Source organism: Myxine glutinosa, chromosome 12 (assembly GCF_964187855.1).
Source record: "Myxine glutinosa chromosome 12, kmMyxGlut1.1, whole genome shotgun sequence".
NCBI lineage: Eukaryota > Metazoa > Chordata > Myxini > Myxiniformes > Myxinidae > Myxine > Myxine glutinosa.
Window position 1 is genome coordinate 76,164,430 of NC_136272.1, and position 20,564 is coordinate 76,184,993.

At 43.8% G+C, this 20,564-nt stretch overlaps 1 protein-coding gene across 1 annotated transcript in view; it reads left to right on the top strand.

Moving 5' to 3' along the window:
* The window catches only part of PKHD1L1 (PKHD1 like 1), a 513,959-nt gene that overhangs the window by 15,721 nt on the left and 477,674 nt on the right, over window positions 1-20,564 (top strand). The window contains exons 3-6 of the mRNA XM_078766275.1: window positions 11,765-11,851; window positions 15,390-15,534; window positions 17,841-17,949; window positions 18,877-18,934. Coding sequence (XP_078622401.1) covers window positions 11,765-11,851; window positions 15,390-15,534; window positions 17,841-17,949; window positions 18,877-18,934 — 399 coding nt within the window. The remainder of the gene's footprint in view (window positions 1-11,764; window positions 11,852-15,389; window positions 15,535-17,840; window positions 17,950-18,876; window positions 18,935-20,564) is intronic.

The window sequence follows — 20,564 nt, forward strand, 5'->3', positions numbered from 1 at the left end:
AGAACTCCTCAAGGTTTCCATCCCTCATCTGGCAGCCAATGTACAGGCGTGCGAAGAGTTCACGGTCATTCTTGATGGAGGCGAGCTGTTGCTGACCTTTGCTCTGGCTTCTTGGAGTGGAAGTGCTGAACACCTTCAGCTTGTTACGAGGAATGGGTGCGTCCACTGCCTTTGTTCTGTCCAACAGACACTCTCTGGTGAAAGCCTCGAACTGCTCTTGGCCAATCCTCTTGGCATTCATCACGGTCTCCACAGCAGCAGGATCTGCGATCTCCTTTGTGTTCAGTTTGACTACATCCTGACTCTCCTCCTCGAATGGGTTGCCCATCTCCTCTATGACACCGACGAGAGAGCGAACATCTTTCACAAATGAGGCCTGTACACTTGGCGTCTGATCATGATGACGTGTGTCTGCTGTTTGCCGTCTCCAGTGTTGGTTCCCATCCTGGAATTCTTCGATCACCCTGGCAACTTCTGGTCCCGCAACCATCCAGCGACGTAGGGCACTAGGGTTGTCAGTGAGCCCAACTGCTCCACCGTCTCCTTTGATGCAGGCATTATTCTGCTCATGTGCCTGGTCAATCGTTGTATGAGGTTGTATGAGGGAGATAGCGGTACCATGGAAGGAGTCCTTTGATGTTGTTGCACTGGGGTTGTGATCTATGTTGTCTACAGCGGCAGTTGTAAACACTTTGCCACGCATCTTCGGAGGGCAGACCACTCGTTCTCTGTGAAACTGTTGGCAGACACTGTTGCCCATCTGTGCTGAGAGCTGGAGCACTCCATCATAGGAGATGCTCAGGCCAAGGTGTGACAGTCTGTCGACCAATTCCTTCTTGCGTGTATGAGCATGCAGCATCATCCCTATGTATATTGGAAGTGGGGTCTCCTGTGCAACACTGTGCCTGACGCTGGTGGATGATGTGGTGCCACGTGTTCGCTTGTGTTTGATGCTGTTGAACTTCAGTATCTGAGCTGTGGCAATTGCTGCAGGGTTAGTGTCTGCCATCTGTTCCTTGATGCTGGGTCCCTCTAGGATCATACTGACTAGGGCAAGCAGCAACGGTGGCACAGATTCTTCTTGACATACTTCAGGGAATCCTGTGAAGGGCTTGGCTTCTCCAAACATGTGACGGCGAACAATCTGTGCAGCATGGGCAAGATGGACTGCATCACTATCACTGTCCAGCTCGCAGGCTTTGGCAAGAGCAGCACCGACATCTTCTTCAAATGCCATCAGGATGTCTCTCCCCTTGGTGTGTGCCCGCATGTCAGGAAACTGAGCCAACAGTCTCTGTTTCAGTCGTGTGGAGTGGATTTTCGTGTCGAGCTGGACTCCTAGCTGTTCCATTCTGGACTGATAGAGCTGGACAAGGTCAGCCAATCTGAATACTGGTGCCGTCTCCTCATCTTGTCTGGTTTCTTCAATGTAGAGGACGAGTTCAGCGAAGACAACTGCCGACATTGCTCGCTCTTGTTTTGTGTCCTGTGATCCTGTTGACTGGGCCTTTCTTGTGCGATTGTAAAGTCCTATCAAGCACCGTGGGTGATACTGGGCGTCCAACGCTATCATGTCCCCACCACTGAGACGGCCCAGCAGTTCTGTATCACCAAGAAGGGTTGCACAGGCACGCACCCGTTTGTCCATTTGGAATGTTGCAGCTTTCCGAAGACTGTCAGCCCCAGCAGGTTGTTCACAGAAGAAACAATTTTCTGGGACCTTCTTCTCTGTACTCGATGAGCGTGAATGTAACCTGGTGCGTTTGCATGCAGCTTGTTCCTCATCGCTCTCACATTCTTTCTTGAGTGCTCTCTTTTGTGCTCTCTGCAGTTTGGTGTTGTTGTACTGGAGCCTGCATGTCTGATGATATTTTGCACCGTGTGCAACCATCGCAGCTTCAATGCCATGACCATCATCGAGTCTTTCCAGGTGAAATGATCCTGGAAGCTCTCCAAGTTCACTGAATTTGACCAAGTTCTCTGCGAGTGAACTGTACCCATTCCCAATGTCTTTTCTCTTTGATTGGTCAGGTTTGGTCAGTGTCTCCGTCTTGTCCTCTTGACATATAAGGCATAACTTCCAGTCAGTTGTGGTGAGGTGCTGTGATGTTGATGGTGAAGTTCGCTCAACATCAGCTAGTCTGAAGCTCTTGGACATGGTGGAACTGTCTTCTGAATCTGCAACGATACAATGATATAATGTTAACATTTTGTTATATATACTGCATGTAGTGGAGTCATGTTTGTAAACATTGTTAAAGACATGCTACAGTGCATTGTTAAGGAAACAAGACAGATGGAAGCCTATACAAGAAATTTCTGTACTCTAGAAACACAAAAGATGGCTTAAAGGGTCTAGGAAAAGGGGATTATGCATGTTTGGTATTTATTGACAATATGAATGTAATGTTACATAAAATATGCATATGAAAAACACAAATGAATGGGTCACTTTGTTTCCTAATGGGATATGAATTTATATTTTAGACTGCCAGTATATATGAGCTTGTCTGAGTTGTTACTAGTGATTTAGTATAGTTTATTTATTTATTTATATTTACAGAACTAAGACATTCTTTTCAAAGTATTGTGTTGAATCCAATATTTGCCTAGATAATTTCCAAATAAAATTATATAACAGACTGTGATAGATAATATTAAGTTGAAATTGGTACCATTGGATTCCTTGCCCCCAAAAACATACATTTAGATACCAGAATCAAGTCAATAGCTGCATTACGTCCAGAGATAATAGCAAATGTAGATTTCAAGTGGCGGCCATTTTGAAATCCAATATGGCGGACATAAAGAGAGAATTTCAAGTGGCCCAATATCTGAAAATGTTCGCAACATATTAATGTACATTTGTGCCAAATTTGGTGCTTGTATCACAAAATGCACAATTATTTTGAATATTTGGGCTAAGCCGCCCCACTAACAGGCAAATCAGTCTTCTGAGGTTGAGTGGCGTAAAATCTTTAAAGGTTGCCACTTTTTCTCCAGTGCTTTCGTTGATGCCAAGGCAGTAGTGTGGCTGTAGTCTTACAACCTGGACTCCTGCCGTTGGAGATCAGATGCAGAGAAATTTGCAAGGGCCATTTATTATCTGTGGAGTTTGTCAGCGGTAATCAAAAGATTTGCACGACTCATGTATATTGCCCTAGTGCTCACTCTGCAAGAAGTGCTTTTCTTCACAAGTTAGCAGGTTTTTTTAAGCACTATTGACCTGTCTATGTTGGATTGTCTGAGGGGAGACTACAACTGTACCCTTAACCCACAACTTGATAGAAACACTCCTGAGCCTCATCTACCGAGTGCAAGGCCTTTGGCACAGCAAGTTAAAAAATTTCAACTTGTGGATGTGTGGCGGGTACAGAACCCTAACATCCGGCAGTACACGTGGGTTTGTGCCGCAAGAAATCTTTTGACAATGGCTCGTTTGGATAGAATTTATGTTAACCATGATAAGGTAAATCTTGTTAAGAATTCTTATATAAGGCCATCTGGTTTTTCTGATCATCAGATGGTCATTGTTGTATGTGGCTTACCTCATCACGTTTGTGGAAGTGCATATTGGACTTTCAATGTCAAACTTTTACAAAGTGAGCATTTCAAAGAAGCATTCAGAATGGTATGGAAGGAATGTGAAATGCAAAAGTTTTCCTCCCTAAATTTAAGGCAATGGTGGGATTGCACAAAATCCCAAATTAAGTGTTTTTGCCAGCAATACTGCCGTTATAATACATGCAACACACTCAGTGTGATATCTGTCTTAAACAACGATATACTTTATTGTGAGCAGAAATCTGGAATGTCCAACGAAAATGTCCAGCAGTTGTCAGAGAAAAGAACACTACTGGCTCAAATGGTGAAAGAGCGTGCATCTGGTGCTTTCGTCCGACTGCGAATGGACATTATCCAACTTGACAAACCAAACAAAGACTTTTTCAATTTGGAAAAGACAGCCAAGATGATCCCTCAACAAATTCACGCTTTGCGCTCTTCTGCCGGTGCGCTTCTGTCTTCTCAAAGTGACATCAAGAATGAATTACGAAACTTTTATTCAAAACTGTTTGCCTTGAGAACTGTGAACCAGGAAAACAGAAACGGGATGTTTGAACTGCTCCCATCTCTGTCTGAAGACCAGCAACAACAACTGGAGCCTGGCATGTCTCTTGGAGAACTTACTGCTGCTCTTAAAGGAATCCAAGATGGGAAAGCCCCTGGACTTGACGGCCTCCAAGTTGAAATTTACAAGGCCTTTTGGGACATTCTAGGCCTGACTCTACTTGACATCATTCATGATAGCCTTGAACAAGGTGAATTGCCATTAAGTTGCCAGAGGTCAGTTTTGTGTCTCCTTCCTAAAAAAGGGAACTTGCAAGACGTCACAAATTGGCCTCCTGTGTCACTCCTAAATACGGATTATAAAATATTGTCGAAGGCGCTCGCGATACGTCGAAAGGAAGTCGTCCCCCTTTTGATTGATATTGATCAGTCTTATTGTGTTCCCAAACGTTCTATTTACGATAACATTTTAAACTCAACTGGACTATGTCCAGCTGAGTTTTTGTCGACACCCAGTGACCATCGTCCGTCGTCCGTCAGTCTGTGTCGTCTGTCTGTCTGTAAACAATTCGACATCTACGCTCTAAAAGTCGCAAATATTGATAAAATTTGATGAAACTTGTTATGCAGCATCTTTAAGCCATAAACTAATTTGGGATTGCATTTGGGCGTGGCACGCCCAAAGATGGGCGCGGCAGGGCGGGCATATTGAAAATCAATTTTTGTCATTTATGTTTAGCACATATAAACTATATAGTTTGTGGTTCTATTATGCATATTCTAACCATATTGATATAGACTAGTTGAGTTCAGGTTCCCTGGAACCTCTCTAGTTTAATGTTGGAGGCAATTTTGTAATGATGGCGGCCACTTTTTAATGTTGGCGGCTATTTTATAATGATGGCGGCCATTTTTAATGTTGGCGGCTATTTTATAATGATGGCGGCCATTTTTAAATCAACTGGACTATGTCCAGCTGAGTTTTTGTCGACACCCAGTGTCCGTTGTCCGTCGCCCGTCCGTCGCCCGTCCGTCGCCCGTCCGTCGCCCGTCCGTCGCCCGTCCGTCGCCCGTCCGTTGTCCGTCCGTCGCCCGTCCGTCGCCCGTCCGTCGTCCGTCCGTCGTCCGTCTGTCGTCCGTCTGTCGTCTGTCTGTCTGTCGTCTGTAAACAATTCGACGTCTATGCTCTAAAAGTCACAAATATTGATGAAATTTTATGAAACTTGTTATGCAGCATCTTTAAGACATAAACTAGTTTGGGATTGCATTTGGGCATTGCACGCCCAAAAATGGGCGCGGCAGAGCGACCATATTGAAAATCAATTTTTGTCATATATTTTTAGCACATATAAATTATATAGTTTGTGGTTCTATTATGCATATTCTAACCATATTGATATAGACCAGTTGAGTTCAGATTCCCTGGAACCTCTATAGTTTTGGTGAGAGACTTGATCAGTCTCGGTCGTACTACATCTCATGGTTTTGGTTTGGTTCTTTTAGATCAAGAAAAAGCTTTTGACAGTGTTGACCATTCTTTTTTGTTTGCTGTACTAAGGAGAGCTGGTTTTGGACAAAATTTTGTTTCCTATGTTAAGTTGTATGAAAATGCATCCTGTCTGTTGAAGGTAAACAACAGCTTATGTCGCCCTTTTCCCTTTCAGCGAGGCATCCGTCAGGGCTGCCTGCTTTCAGGTATGCTCTACAGTCTCTCAGTCGAACCTTTACTAGCTTTGCTCTGCAACTAAGTGGAAGGAGTCTCCTTAACAAAAAACTACAAAATGGTCACTTCAGCTTATGCGGATGACATTTGTGTTGCTGTTTCCAGCCAAAATGATGTGGGTGAAGTCTCTGTCTGTCCCAGTTTGAGCTCACTTCCATGGCAAAAGTAAATTGGAACAAAAGTGTTGCCTTATGGGTGGGCCCCAGTCCGCCTTCCTCAGCTCTGCCTGTGTTACCGGAGGAATGCAGTGGAATAAAGAGGGTTTTAAATATTTAGGCTTATTTCTAGGAGTCCAAGCATCTGAACAAAAAAATTGGGAGGGTTTCTTGGAAAGAATAAAGCAGAAACTAGCTAGGTGGAAACGGTTCCACCACCTTCTATCGCTTAAGGCAAGGGTGACAATAATAAATAACCTGGTGGTTCCATTTATTTGGCATAAAGTTATCCCCCTCCAACCTCCTAGATACTTGGTCACAGGCATTCAGAGGGTTCTAACTCAGGTTTTCTGGGGAGGCTACCACAAGCTTTGACCAGACGTGGTGTGCAGACCCCGAAATGCAGGTGGCCAAAGCTTGATACATGTCCCGAGTCGGATAATGGCTTTCCGCATGTTGACGATAAAGCGTTTATTGTATGGTGAGTGTGTCCCGTGGCGGCCTCTCACAAATGCTTGGCTGCAGGAAGCAGATGGGTTGAAGTATGACCGAGAGCTCTTCCTCATGGACCTGTAGCATGTCAACACGACTCTGCTCCCCGAGTTTCATCAGAGCCGTTTGAATGCCTGGCAAGTCCTTGGAATACAACGATTAGAGGTGTCCTATGATGCCAAAAAATATATGCATGAGCCATTGGTTCTGAATCCTTTATTCCCTGAAATTTCAACCTCCAGGTCATTTATGCATTGATTCACCTGTAATGGAATAAACAGAGTGCGAGACCTGATGAAGCCTTCCCTAAATGGATGGTTATCCACCGGTTCTCTCACATTAAAAGTGGGGGTTTGGTCATCCAGAATGGTGGACAACGTTTTGAGAGTTGTGATTAAAACTTTCAGGGAATTAAATATCGGGTGGACTGGGGTTCATGAAGTGGTGGACTCTCGTCTCTATTTCCCCGAGCTCCAAATCACCTCAAAAAAACAACAGTGTGTCTTCTCAAATTCAGATGGTTGTGTTGTGTTTTATGTGATGGGAAAAAAAGTTATTTATGGGATATGCCAAGCGGTGCTCATACTGGGTTTCACAAAACCTTTAAAAAATCGGTGGGAGGAGATCATTCCGGCTAGTTCTTTCCTATCTCCAGTGTGGAAAGAGATGTATTGGTCTCCAACTTTAGGTCGAACCAGAGACTTAAATTGGAGATTAGTTCATCAGGCCCTGGTCACCCAATACTTACTTCATAAGTTTGATCTCCCTGTACAGAATGTTTGTCTTTTTTGTGAAGAGGCTGAAAATGTGACCCATGCTTTCGTGGAATGTAGGAGATTGGTACCCCTATTTTGTTTCCTCCAACAGTTATTTTATTGTCCCCCGTCGCACAGCGGAGCGAAAGGGGGACTATGGTTTTCCCCTGTGTCCGTCCGTCCGTGCCTGCGTGCGTGTGGGCGTGCGTGTTTGCGTGCGGGCGTGCGTGCGTGCATGCGTAAGCGAAGGACCGCATTCGAATTTGATGTGTGGGTGCAACCCACGTCAAAATCCAAGATGGCCGCCACCATGTATGTCTGATGCCATGTATGTCTGAACCTTGTGAGATGAATATCTTGAAAAATAAGCGAAGTACCAACTTCTAATCTGGTGTGTGGCTGTATCTAGGCACAAGGAAGAACGCTGTTTAAAATTGGGTCGCCACGTCAAAATCCAAGATGGCCGTCACCATATATGTCTGAACCTTGTGAGCGAAATATCTTGAAAAATAAGCGAAGTGCCAACTTCTAATCTGGTGTGTGGGTGTATATTGGCACAAGCAAGAAGGCTGTTTAAAATTGGGTCGCCACGTCAAAATCCAAGATGGCCGCCGCCATGTATGTCTGAACCTTGTGAGCGGAATATCTTGAAAAATAAGCGAAGTACCAACTTCTAATCTGGTGTGTGGGTGTATCTCGGCATAAGGAAGAACGCTATTGAAAATTGGGTCACCACGTCAAAATCCAAGATGGCCGCCACCATGTATGTCTGAACCTTGTGAGCGAAATATCATATCATAGCATGTTTTCTGCGTCTTCCACTTTGTCAACTTACATCACTTCACTGACGGGGGACCTAGGTGTAATGCTTGTAAATTTAAGTTTGTTTTTTCTGTTCCAATTTTTGTGTATGATATTGAAAGGAGCACCAAGAGCAAGACAGTGGTCCCTTTCTTGAATTTTCTGTGCGGGATTGCTAAACTTGCAATTTATAATCCTAGGAAGATCAAATTGAGTGGCAGAGATGAAAATGTGCTCTTTTGCTTTGAAGGAATGGCGTCGGCCCGGATAAAATTAGAGCAGTTTTACCATTTGAGTTTCGGCAGTGTGAACGACGATTTATTTTTACAGATGAGGTGTTGTTTGTTTTTGTAAATTTTACTTAAGCTCAATGTCCACATATATATATACATCTTTTTTGCTTGTACAACTTCCTTTTCTTGTAAAAATTTGTGGTGTTTTACGTGTGTGTTTTGATACCTTTATAATAAAAGCACACAAAAGTCTCTCTCTCTCTCTGGTGTTCTGCCCGGATGCAGATTGAGTGCTGCTAAAGCAATCTCATGGGAAGGATCACTGGGTGGTTTCCCGATGCCTTTTATCGGTAGTAGTCATGGGAGGAATATTGAGTTTGTTCATGCTTGCGGGGAAAACTCACCGACTCTTTGCCCAAGACTTTTTTTGTTGGCATCGTTCACAAATGCTAGGAAATGGGACAATCAGCTTAACGTCCCTCCGATGGATGGCAAACTTATCGATGTCTGCAAAACACCAATCCAACAGTTTATTGGCAAGTCGTAATTCGGACCCAGATTAGACGGCTCCAAGGTAAATGTTCCGCCTCTGTGCCATCCTGTCTGACACAGTTGTGCCTTGAGCACTGGCTGCTGTATACGTAGGCCTCAGATTTTCCTTGCAAGCTGTTTTCATGCATGGTTTGCCTGCAAGGTGCTTGTAGTAACTGTTCACTATGCAATTAATTGTAGAATAATGTAGGTTTTGTATATTCTAGTAATGAGGCAGACACAGCAGTTTTGGTTCAATGGTCATCTATTATGTTTTCAAAGATGACAGAATTATTGAGAATCATAAAATAATCGATGAATACAGTGTATACAGTAAAACCAAAAAAGATGGTCCATCCGTGAAACCATGAAGCCCCGGTATATGTCTCTTAATTTGTACTGTTTGAACATCAGTTGCACCCTGACTACACGTTCATCTATTAATTACATACTATTGGAACATACCGTTTTAAACCTTTTGACCCTTTAGACTGCTGAGACCCCTTAAACCTTTGAAGAACCTTCAGACGTCATTAGACATTAAATCCTTTAGACCCCTTAGACCTCCCTATACATTTAGACCCCTTGAGACCGACCCTATGTATGCCTAAGCTAAGATATTCTAGAACCTTAAGAACCCCAAACACCCCTAAGGACCGCTAAAGACTTTTTTTTTTTTTTTTTTTTTTTTAAATACTGAATCGAGGCTCGTGAAAGAGCTAACATTTACTTCACAAACAAATCAACCAGACAAACAAAACACACAAAAAGAGGGAGCGGAAAACAAGATGGGGAGAGAAGGGGAAGCACACAAACACAACATTTGAGAGCAGGGAGATGTGTGGAAGGGAGAGGGCTTGGGGGGGAGGAGGCGTGGGAAGGGGGGGGGGGGGTGGAGGGAGAAGTATAAAACACAAGGACACCAAGGACTTCCAGGACAGAAGTTGGTATTTCAAAAAAGTGGAATTGGGGTGAAATTAGCGGGGGTAGAAAAGATCAAGGTTTTGGATGGGGGAAGATAAGAGATGGTGGTGAACAGCTGTTTTAAAGACCTGGAGGGAGGAGTGGGATTGAAGAGAGTGAGGGAGTTTGTTCCAGAGGCGGGAGAAGAGAGGAATGAAGGAGTGAAGGTGAGCAGAGAGTCTTGATTTTGGCAGTTTGACCATAAGAGGGTTGCAGGCAGATCTTGTGCGACCTGTAGGAATATTTGCGGGACAGAGCCCAGAGAGAGCTGGGGGGGGGGGGGGGGGGGGGGCAAGGCCAGAGAGGAGTCGGTAGAAGATGGAAAGACCACCAACCTGCCTGCGGTGAGTGAGTAAGAGGCCCTTGGAGTTAGCTTCATCGCGGGAGATTCCAATGATTCTGAATGCTTTGGTTTCAACAGCGTGAAGACGAGCTAGGTGTGAGGCAGGAGCACCAGCCCAGAGGGGAGAGCAGTATTCCATTGAGCTGCGGATGAAAGCCCCTTAAGACCCCCAAAACCCCTAACATCCTTAAGGCTCCTAAGATTCTTAAGATCCCCAAAAACCCAAGACCCTTAAGACCTTTTAAACGACCCTTTAAACCACCCTCAAGACCCTCATGACTCCTAAAACCTTGAAGGTACCCAAGACCCCCAAGACTACAAGACCCCTTTTACATTTAATACTCTTTCGACACTTTATACCCTTTCAACCCCGAGAACCTCTGGAGTGAGACCATATCACCCCTTAAGTCCTTTTAGACTTCTTGGACATTAGCACCATTTCGACACCCTTACACCTCAGACATGTTAGACAACTTGGATCATTGACTATTTGGACCTTTTTCGACCTTTTTGTGAGAGATTTATTTTGCTTGTAAAATTAATTATACCTTTTCAATCCCTTAGACCTGAATTACTATTGGAATGTACCCTTTGGACCTTTAGATCATCGAGAACCTCTCAGGCACATACCATGCAAACATCTATAGTCTTCTTGCAAAACACAGACTCTACTTTTTTCAGCAAGTGATGTGCAAACTTGACTCATCCAGGGGGGTGACAACTTTGATCTTAATCTATAAATTAAATTGTACACATCTGTAATATATATATTTTTGGTAGATCAGTTTTGCACTGTGTCCCGGCTGCTTGAGTTTGGTTGGTCTATCCTTCTAAGACTGTTCTTCAGTGTTTACTTTTCAATTTAAACATTGAAACTGCTCCCCTTTCCACAACAACTTTATGTCAATTGATTGTGATATCATTAGTTTATTTTACACTAGCAGAAGTACCCGGCATTGCCGGGCGGGGGAGGGGAGGGGGAGGGGGAGGGGGGGGGGGAAGGGGAGGGGAGGGGGAGGGGGGGGGAAGGGGAGGGGAGGGGAACGGGGGGGGGAGCGAGCCCCTTGGCAAAGTGAGCGATTTTTTTTTTTCATAGCGTCATAGCGTTCATATCGTTTCATAGCGTCATAGCGATTTTTTTTTCATAGCGTCATAGCGATTTTTTTTTTCATAGCGTTCATAGCGTCATAGCGTTCATAGCGTTCATAGCGTCATAGCGTCATCACGTGATCGCTCTGAGCGAATCAGCGCGCACCTGCTCTGATTCCCTTGATTCCGTGCGCTGAAATGCGCTGAGGTAAATATGAATAAAAAATATGGATCGTCAAATATTTTGAGTTCGGCCATGTTCGTCCCAGGCTCAATGGCCATGTCTATGTCAAATATCAAGCACGTAAGCCTCTCCGTTTAGGAGTCTATCGGTAACATCACACACACACACACACACACACACACACACACACACACACACACACACACACACACACACACACACACACTTATATATATATAGATTGCTTAGATTTGAACATTAAAATAGAACATGTGAATGTTGTAAAACATTGAAGTTGTAATTTAAAGTTTGGCTCCAGCTCAATCCAGTTCAGAATTTTGTTGTTAAAATAAGGCATGAATGTCTCCTCCATGAATACATTGCTAATTTATCACCTGAGGAGAAACTGTGTGTGTTCTCTTTATAGGAGTCGCTGCACAACCATTAGTATCTCACGTGACACCGCACTATGGCAGCATCAACGGGGCCACACGACTCACGATCATGGGCAAGGGTAAGAGCCACCAATATATAAAATGCTGATACATTTAATGTAATTTCTGGATAATAATTCGCAGCAAAATCCACAATTTATAGGATTGAAAGTTGGCAACATGACCATTTAATGAGATTTTGTAGCGAGAAGTTAAAAAAAATTGTGGTTGGAGAGCAGAACTTGGCTGTTATAATGTTGGAGATAATGTCTTGCATAGGAAGGTTTTATCACATAAAGAACTAGAACAGCACTTGGTGGAGCGCATACTTCCGCCAGGCTGGAGAGTTTACGTGTTATATCTCACTGAAAGGCCGGATCCTGACCTTAACCGGAATTAAAGCAATTCGTCCTTGTCATGCCACCAACTCATCTACCAAGTTTCGTCTGAACTGTCCACAACTTTTTGAGATATCATGCCATATATCGTTTTTGGTCCCATCTGTCATCGGTGAAGAATCACTTAAAAAATGAAAATAATTGACCATCCAGATCTGTTTCACTAAAACCTACTCGATTAGTCCTATTCACAACCCAACTCATCCACCAAGTTCAGTCCAAATCCATCCATAACTTTTTGAGATATCATGCTATCATTTTTGCCCAACTCTCAATGGTGAAGGATCACATAAAAAATGAAAAGGAAATTGAGCAACCGGATCTGGATCTTCACCAGCATCGAAATCAATTCGTTATTGTCACACACGCAAACCTGTACACCAATTTTTGTCCAAATCTGTCTACACCTTCTTGAGAGATGCTGCTCACAAATAAAGAAACTGTCAGACATACAAACGGGGTGAAGACATGACCTATGTCTACCTTCGGTGGCAGAGGTAATAAGGAAAGGTATAGTGCAGGAACGTGCAGAAAATATTGGACAGCTCATTACTTGTGTGAATGTTAAAGTATTTATCTCCTTCCCCCTCTTTTCACTATTCCTTCACCCCCTCTTTCCTTGCCCCTTTTCTAGCTCATATCTCCAGCTCTGACACTCTCAACCCCCGTCATGCTCATGGAGGAGCTTGAGCTCATTACATGGAAAAGTTTCCTCCCCTCACATTAGAAGATAGTTTATGACATTCCTTTCCATGAGAAAGGTGCCAAAACAGACCGACTGAACTACAGAGCAGTAAGTCTTGTTATAATCAGCAAGGTAATGAAATCATTAATCTCAGTGAACCTATCTCTGTAATTCTTTCCCATCAGATTACCAATTTAGTTTCCATCATGGCCGCTCCACTGTGCTCCTGGTAACCCAGCAATGGATGGACGCTCTGAACCTCAAGCAAGAGGTCAGAGCAGGCTCTCAGCACATCTCCCGAGCATTTGACACCATCGAGCACCCAGCTCTGATTGTTAAATTCTCCGCCAAGTGTTTCTGGATTCCTTTACTTCACTGGATAATGGATTTTTCTCTTCATGCTCGCAACAAATGCTGCCCTTTCATTGGAGGCTGGAGTCCCTCAAAGTGGTGTTTTTGGGACATATCTTATTCCTGGTTTATGTGAACCCTCTTGGCGTCATTGGAAAACCCTGTGTAACACTTTGTAAAAGACTCCACTCTTGATCGGAGAGCCTCTCACACTAATGACAGGCAGGCATAGCAACTGTCCCTCCACATAGCAACTGTCTGTCAATTTGGGAATGGTTCGACGTGCGAATGCGAATGGTTCGACGGATGTGCGGAGAGAGACAAATGGTGAACCGTTGAGAGAGAGGAAGACAAATGATGAATTGCGAAAGATGATGGGAATAGAGCCTGTGATTGATGCTGTGAAGAGGAACAGGTTGAGATGGTTTGGTCATGTGTTGAGGAAGGATGAAAGTGACTGGTTGAGAAGAGTGATGGAAATGAATGTAGAAGGAAGTAGAGGATGGGGAAGACCAAGAAAGACTTGGCTAAAGATGGTGGAAGAAGAAATGCGGGCAAGGGGGTTAACAAGGAGAGATGCAGAAAATAGGGCAAGATGGAGAAGATTGTCATGGGGACTGCAAGGCTAACCCCCGCTCTAGCAGGGAAAATGGCCTTAAAATGCATGTTGTTGTTGTTGTTGTTGTCAATTTGGGAAAAAAATGAATGGTTAATCACCTGGAATGTGTCATATTGCTTCAAAGTCTCATACGCTCATTCCACTGTGTATGTGTGTGTGTATATATAACACACACACGTCACACACACACACACACACACACACACACACACACACACACACACACACACACACACACACACACACACACACACACACACACACACACACAAACCGTATGGTGAATCCTTCAGTTTACATTTGCAGTCGATCTTTGGTGGAGGTGCAATCTTTGGAACACCTTGGACTCTTGATCTGTGATGACCTTTTCTCTATGTGCCAATTATTTATACAAACTCGCCTGTAGGGTGGCGAGTCACCTTGGATCCTTCCACTAGCTTAGGCATGAGTCAACCACTCTCAGCTCCGAATAATGTGCCAAACATTCACCTGCAGGGCTATGGAATATAACTTTGCCCTCTAGGCTGCTGCCACCATATCTCACCTTGCACCTCTGCAAGTGGTGGAACTTAAAGTCCTGACGAGAATTGAAGTAACTTGGCAGGAATTTGAAGTATAGGGTGTACTACTATCCCACCACAGACAGGTTGGTGGCCGAGCAATTTTCTCTCATATTAAGCCCACCTGCAACAACCCAATAAAATCAAACCCTACGATCCCCAAATCTAGGCTAACTGCTTATCTCCAATCTTTTGTCCCCCTCGTCACGACTGTGGAATCCCCTCCCTGAGCTTGTCCAATTATGTTCTCTCCTTATCCTTTAAAATGATGAGTCATCACCATCTTATGTTTTCCCCTATTTCCATGCAGGATGTTTAATATTCTCGAGTCTACTGTCTACACACACGTTTCCACATTTATCCTGGCCTTGGCTACTTTGTCAGCTTTCTGTGAGCTTAAAGGCTCCTTGATGACTTAACCCACTCCATTTCTTTTTCCTGTTTGTATGTCTCCATGAAGGTTGCTTGTGTGTTTGCTCCTTCTCCATCTCTCCAACCTCCCATCTATGTCAGCACTTTCTACTCCATTTCCCTGTGAATGTCATATTTCTGTTATTCAGCTCTTTCATGAACCTCTTTCATGAATTGAGTACCAGCTTGCTGGGATGAATGATCCCGGTGTGTACCCCGGTTTAGAATAGGTGCACCGTATCCCTGCGCATCATAAGAGGCGACCAAGGGTTGGCGTCAGGAAGGGCATCCGGCCATAAAAACATTGCCTCAAACAGGGAACCATGATTGTGAAGGGGCCCGCAAGGCCAACCCCCGCTCTAGTGGGGAGAAAATGGCCTTAAAACGATCATTCATTCATTCATTCATTTCATGAACCTCAATCTCGACTGTTAAATTTTTTTTATTTTTGCATTTTTGATGAAGATACACTATGGATATGTTTCAAATGTTTGATTTGTGATTTGATATCAGGTGTACCAGGAAAAAGACACCTTTGTTGATTGTATGATAATCCCTGATGTCATAAGTAGATCTTCTGATGTTTTCCTGCAGGATTTTCACAGGAGAACCAGTTTAGTTATCAGCATGACCAAACGCACCTGGGTAACATGGTTTACCTTGTTTCAGCGATTCGCTCTGCACCTTGTGAGGTGGAAAAGGACTCCAGCCATGGTCGCATGATATTCTGCTATACACCGTAAGGCATTTTTGGCAAACGTGCGCAACCCTACAAGTAACGAGCATTATTATATCAGAAAGTCACAAACGTTTTCACCCATGAAAATTAGTTTATAAATTACATAAAACTAATGATGTTAAAAAATGACCATGTTGGACTCTAAGCCTTCCACCCAACTTCACAAACACTCACACACACTATATAAAAATCTGACCGCAATCTCCAATATAGAGTTAAGTAAAGCTTGAGACATGTTCACTCACTTTGTAGCTGAGCTGTCTAGTCTGGGATTGAATCTCGACCCAGGTATAAACCGTGTCACCGGAGTGCTTCTCATGCAGGATGATGCATCAGTGTCATCCCTTGGGAGGACATTAAGTTGGACCAACTGTCTGCCAGCACTGGTCGTTGGTGGATGTTTAGTATCCCTCGGTATCTTTCTCCACGAATAGGCGAGTTATCACCGACATCCTGGCCAAATTCCAAATTGCTACCCTGATTGATTGCTGGCAAGGATTGGCAAACCACCTTGCATCATTTTTACCAAGAGACTCCATCGGAAGCACTGGCATTCTGTTGAGAGTATGGTACAGTGATTGATGATGACAAGAGCCCTCAACTCTTTAGTCAATTTAATCATTTTCCTTTTTGGTTGCATCTAATATATAGAGAACAAAGTTTGTTTGTTTGTTTATGCAGAATTTGTTTGTTTGTCCCTGCAAGACAAACAAGTGCAAGTGCAACCAAACTTTGCATAGCCTCCTCTTTCATCCAGAGGAAGGTTGAGAAGAGCTATGTTCAGATTTTTTAAAAAATTGACCCCAGATAAAACCAGATAATTGGCCTTCAGGTCTTGTGCTTATACACTGCCTGTTTTTTGGTTTCCCGGGAGCGACCGAGTAATACGTTTTGTGATTGTCTTGCAGGAAATATTTAAATACACATTTCATTGAATTTTGCCTGGTGTTGGCGTAGCGATTAGGGTGCCGGGTTGGGATTCTCGGATCCTGGTTTCGAATCCCGGTCGATCGCTGAATTAACACCAGGGGGGTTGACTCAGCCTGTCGTCCTTCTAAGGTCGGCAAATTGAGTACCAGTTCACTGGTAATTCCCTGTGTGTCGCAAGAGGCAACTAACAGGGTTTGTGGCAGGAAGGGCATCCGGCCGTAAAAACATTGCTTCAAAAAGGGGACCACAGTGCTCAAAAAAGGCCAACCCCTGCTCTGTGGGGGAAAATGGCCTCTAAAGGTGGTTCATATTTCATTGAATTTCCTCAGGCAACGCCAGGTACTTCAGCTAGTACCACATACAATTCACACTTTCCAACAATTAACTTAACAAAGTTTAACCTTGTCTGACTAAGTTGACATCAACCTTGAGTAGATCCCACCATGAAAAGCAATCCTTGTATTTGCAGCATTGAGCTGATTAACAGTCACATACATTCCAACATGCAAAGAGAATATATTATTTGCTGCAATATTTTTTTCTTTGAGTATTATTTGTTTGAATGGAATAGCTGCCACTGATACTCTACTTGATGGTACAAGTTGACATTCTGGGGTGGCATGTCACCTGCTGTAGGTGATCAGCACTGTAATATTCAGTGGCATAATAGCTAGAGCGTCTGCTCTGAACCTGGGAGGTTGACAATTTGATCCCAACCCTGGCCGAGTCATTCCAAAAACTAAAAAAAAATTGGTACGTGCAACTTGCTTACCTGACACTCAGCATTTTATAGCATGGAGTACAGCTACGTCGTGGTTTTAAAGGATAGAGGGTTTTCCCTGTATGGAGAGGGAGAAATTTCTCAATTTTCTCGCTGATTGCAGAGACAAAAGGGACGTCATAAAGATGGCGTCACTGATAGCCAGAGTGCACAAACTTCTCCATGAGACTTGCACCCTGAAAATACAACATAGGAAGAAAGCCTCCTCCAATGACCAAGTGTGTGTTCATATGTAGGGGTATGGGGCAAGGTTGCTTTTGAAAGCTGTGCTCTTTTTCACGCTGGGAGCTGGGAGTGACTCCATCGTGTACTGAATCCTATGCATAGAGTAGAAAGTGGATGACACTAACAATGATACTTATGCTCCAGACGCCCCATGGACATGTGACATTTATATAAATGAGAATTTACTGTGGACGGATTGTTGCTCCATCGCAGTGTGTTGCTGAAGCAGCAGCCGTTACCAAAAGCAGGAATGTAGAAGTTAGCAACCTTGTGGGGGAGATAAGGATTACGAGAGGGGAGATAAGATGACATTAGCAATATGGGGAAGACGTCTTGTGAGACACTGATATGTTTTGGTTATTTCTACAAGGGCCCTTCCACCTGACCGCTATGGAGTTCATGTTTCTGTTGATGGGTTTCCCATCCACCCTGAAGATCTCTGTCGGGGAAAGAATCGTTACCAGCGCTGCAGCTTCTATGTAAGAAAACAGCACATGCTAAGCATTTGTTTCAACATAATGCACGCAAGCGCATGGTATACCAGCCTGCATTGCACTTTTCAGACTTTTTCAGCTGTACATGCTTCACTTGTACAAGCATGTGTTACAACATCACCTGTACACCAACATGTTATTTGAGCACATTTTAAAAATAAAACAAATCATGCTGAGTTAGCTCGTTTGGTAGTTTGCCCACGTCGGACACGTCTAGATCTGGATTAAGAATGGTCACATTTGATTAAAACAGCTGTTATGTTAGGGTTAGGGTTAGGGTTAGATTAAAACACCGACATGGGTTAAAACCCTACATGGATTAAAACACGTTAGTTAACAGGGTGTTGCATCATGGAGCACATTGTCCTGTGAAATTGGTGCCATTCTTGCGGACTACTAGTAATCATTTGCATGTAAAAGATCATGTGCTTTTTTAAATTCTCATTTTACAAGAACAGTCCTTTGATCACACCGACACTGCCAATAAAATGAATATTTCATGGGATCCTTTGTGCCTGCGAAGTGTGGGAATAGTAAATTGGGTGAAGATGTAAAGTTGGCTCCATTGATCGATGGGTTTAATTAAAATTAATAACATCGAGTAGTTAAATTGCATGAAGTAAATAGATAATAAATCCTGATGGGATGTTGCAGACGGAGCACACTTAACTCATTTCAGTTGTCAAGTCTGGGTTCGATTCCCGAACCACCTGGAAACTGTTACGTTGTTGCATCACAAAATGGGGCCTTCCTTCATATTGACCTGAAGTCAGGTGTCCTCTCACTCCTCGTATTATTTTGGTGGACCTTAAAGATACCACGGTGTCTTTTGACAAAGAGTTTTCTGTCTAATGAAAAAGGTGATTTGAACAATTAGCACCTAATAGGTAAATCTGAGTGAAACCTTTGCAGACACGGAAATGGAGGACCCCTACTATCAAATCTGTGAACCCAGCATCGGGACCTCCGGGTATGTTATACAAATACATCCACTTCACATTCAGGAAACAGACAGTACTGGTTCATTATGAAATCCAAACGTCTTTCATTCACTGATATTTTTCATAAGGAAGCCTCTCTATCAAAAGGAGAGTTTGTAGTTTGAAGAGTCCATAGTAATCAAAATTGCAACAACCACATAGCAGAAACTAGATGGTATTCATGGAATACGTACCCCACACAGTCAACTTGGTGCAAGCCAACTCTTCTGTTTTTTTTTTTTAATGGTTTTTTTCCATTGATCTAATATGGCTGCCAGACTACGTGACTAATGACATCATAAATTTACATTCTCCAATATAATTGTTGCGTAGATCTCACTCAATAAATTTAAAACTGATCGGACTAATAGTTGTACTTGTCAAATGATGTCATAATTAAGGCACCAATGACATCATCATTAACGTCACATTCATCATGACAATAATAATAATAATAATAATACATTTATTTTATATCGCGCTTTTCAAGAAGCCCAAAGACGCGTTGACAGAGTACAAAAAAACAAGTGCAAAAAGACAAAAATCAACAGGTAAATAATCAAAGCAAAAGGAAGGAGAAGGAGAAGAGATAGTCGGGGGTTAAATGCTGTGGGTTAAATGTTGAATGCAGTGTTGAACAGGTGGGTCTTGAGTGATGTTTTGAATGTGGTGAGTGAGGAGGAGTCTCTGATGGTGTGAGGTAGTGAGTTCCAGAGGGTGGGAGCAGCGATGGAGAAGGCCCTGCCCCCCCAGGATCTGAATTTGGTCTGCATGGGGAGGGGGGGGGGGGGTGGTCAGGAGGTTGGTACCAGCAGAGCAGAGGTTGTGGGTGGGAGTGTGTCTGGAGAGGAGGTCAGTCAGTCAGGTCGGATGGGGCCAGGTTATGGAGGGCTTTGTAGGTCAAGAGGAGGATTTTGTACTGGATTCTCTGGGGGATGGGGAGCCAGTGAAGCTTGTAAAGGACGGGGGTGATGTGGTCACGGGTCCGGGAATGGGTGAGTAGACGGGCAGCGGAGTTCTGAATGTATTGGAGTTTATTGATGATTATTGAGGGTGAACCAAAGAGGAGGCTGTTGCAGTCGTCCAGACGGGAGGTGATGAAGGCGTGGATGAGGGTTTCTGCAGCCGTGGAGGAGAGGGATGGACGGAGACGGGCGATGTTTTTCAGGTGAAAGAAGGCTGCCTTTGTGATCTGTTTAGTGTATTTGTCGAAGGAGAGGGTTTGGTCAAAGATGATGCCAAGATTCCGGATGTGAGGGGGGGTGGATACTGGGAAACCGTCGATGTTGAGGGCAAAGTTATGGGTGGATTTGGTGATCGTTTTTGGGCCGATGATGATTATTTCAGATTTATCATAGTTAAGTTTGAGGAAGTTGATTTGAAGCCAGGATTTTATTTCAGTGATGCAGTTTGTCAGGATAGAGTGGGTGGCGCGTGGAGATGGACTTGGTGGAGATGAAAAGCTGGATGTCATCGGCGAAGCAGTGTTATTGGAGACCATGACGGCGGATTAAGTGACCAAGGGGGGACAGGTACAGGATTAAGAGGAGGGGGCCAAGAACTGAACCTTGGGGGACACCTTGGGGGAGGGGAGCAGTGGGGGATTTGCAGTTATTGATG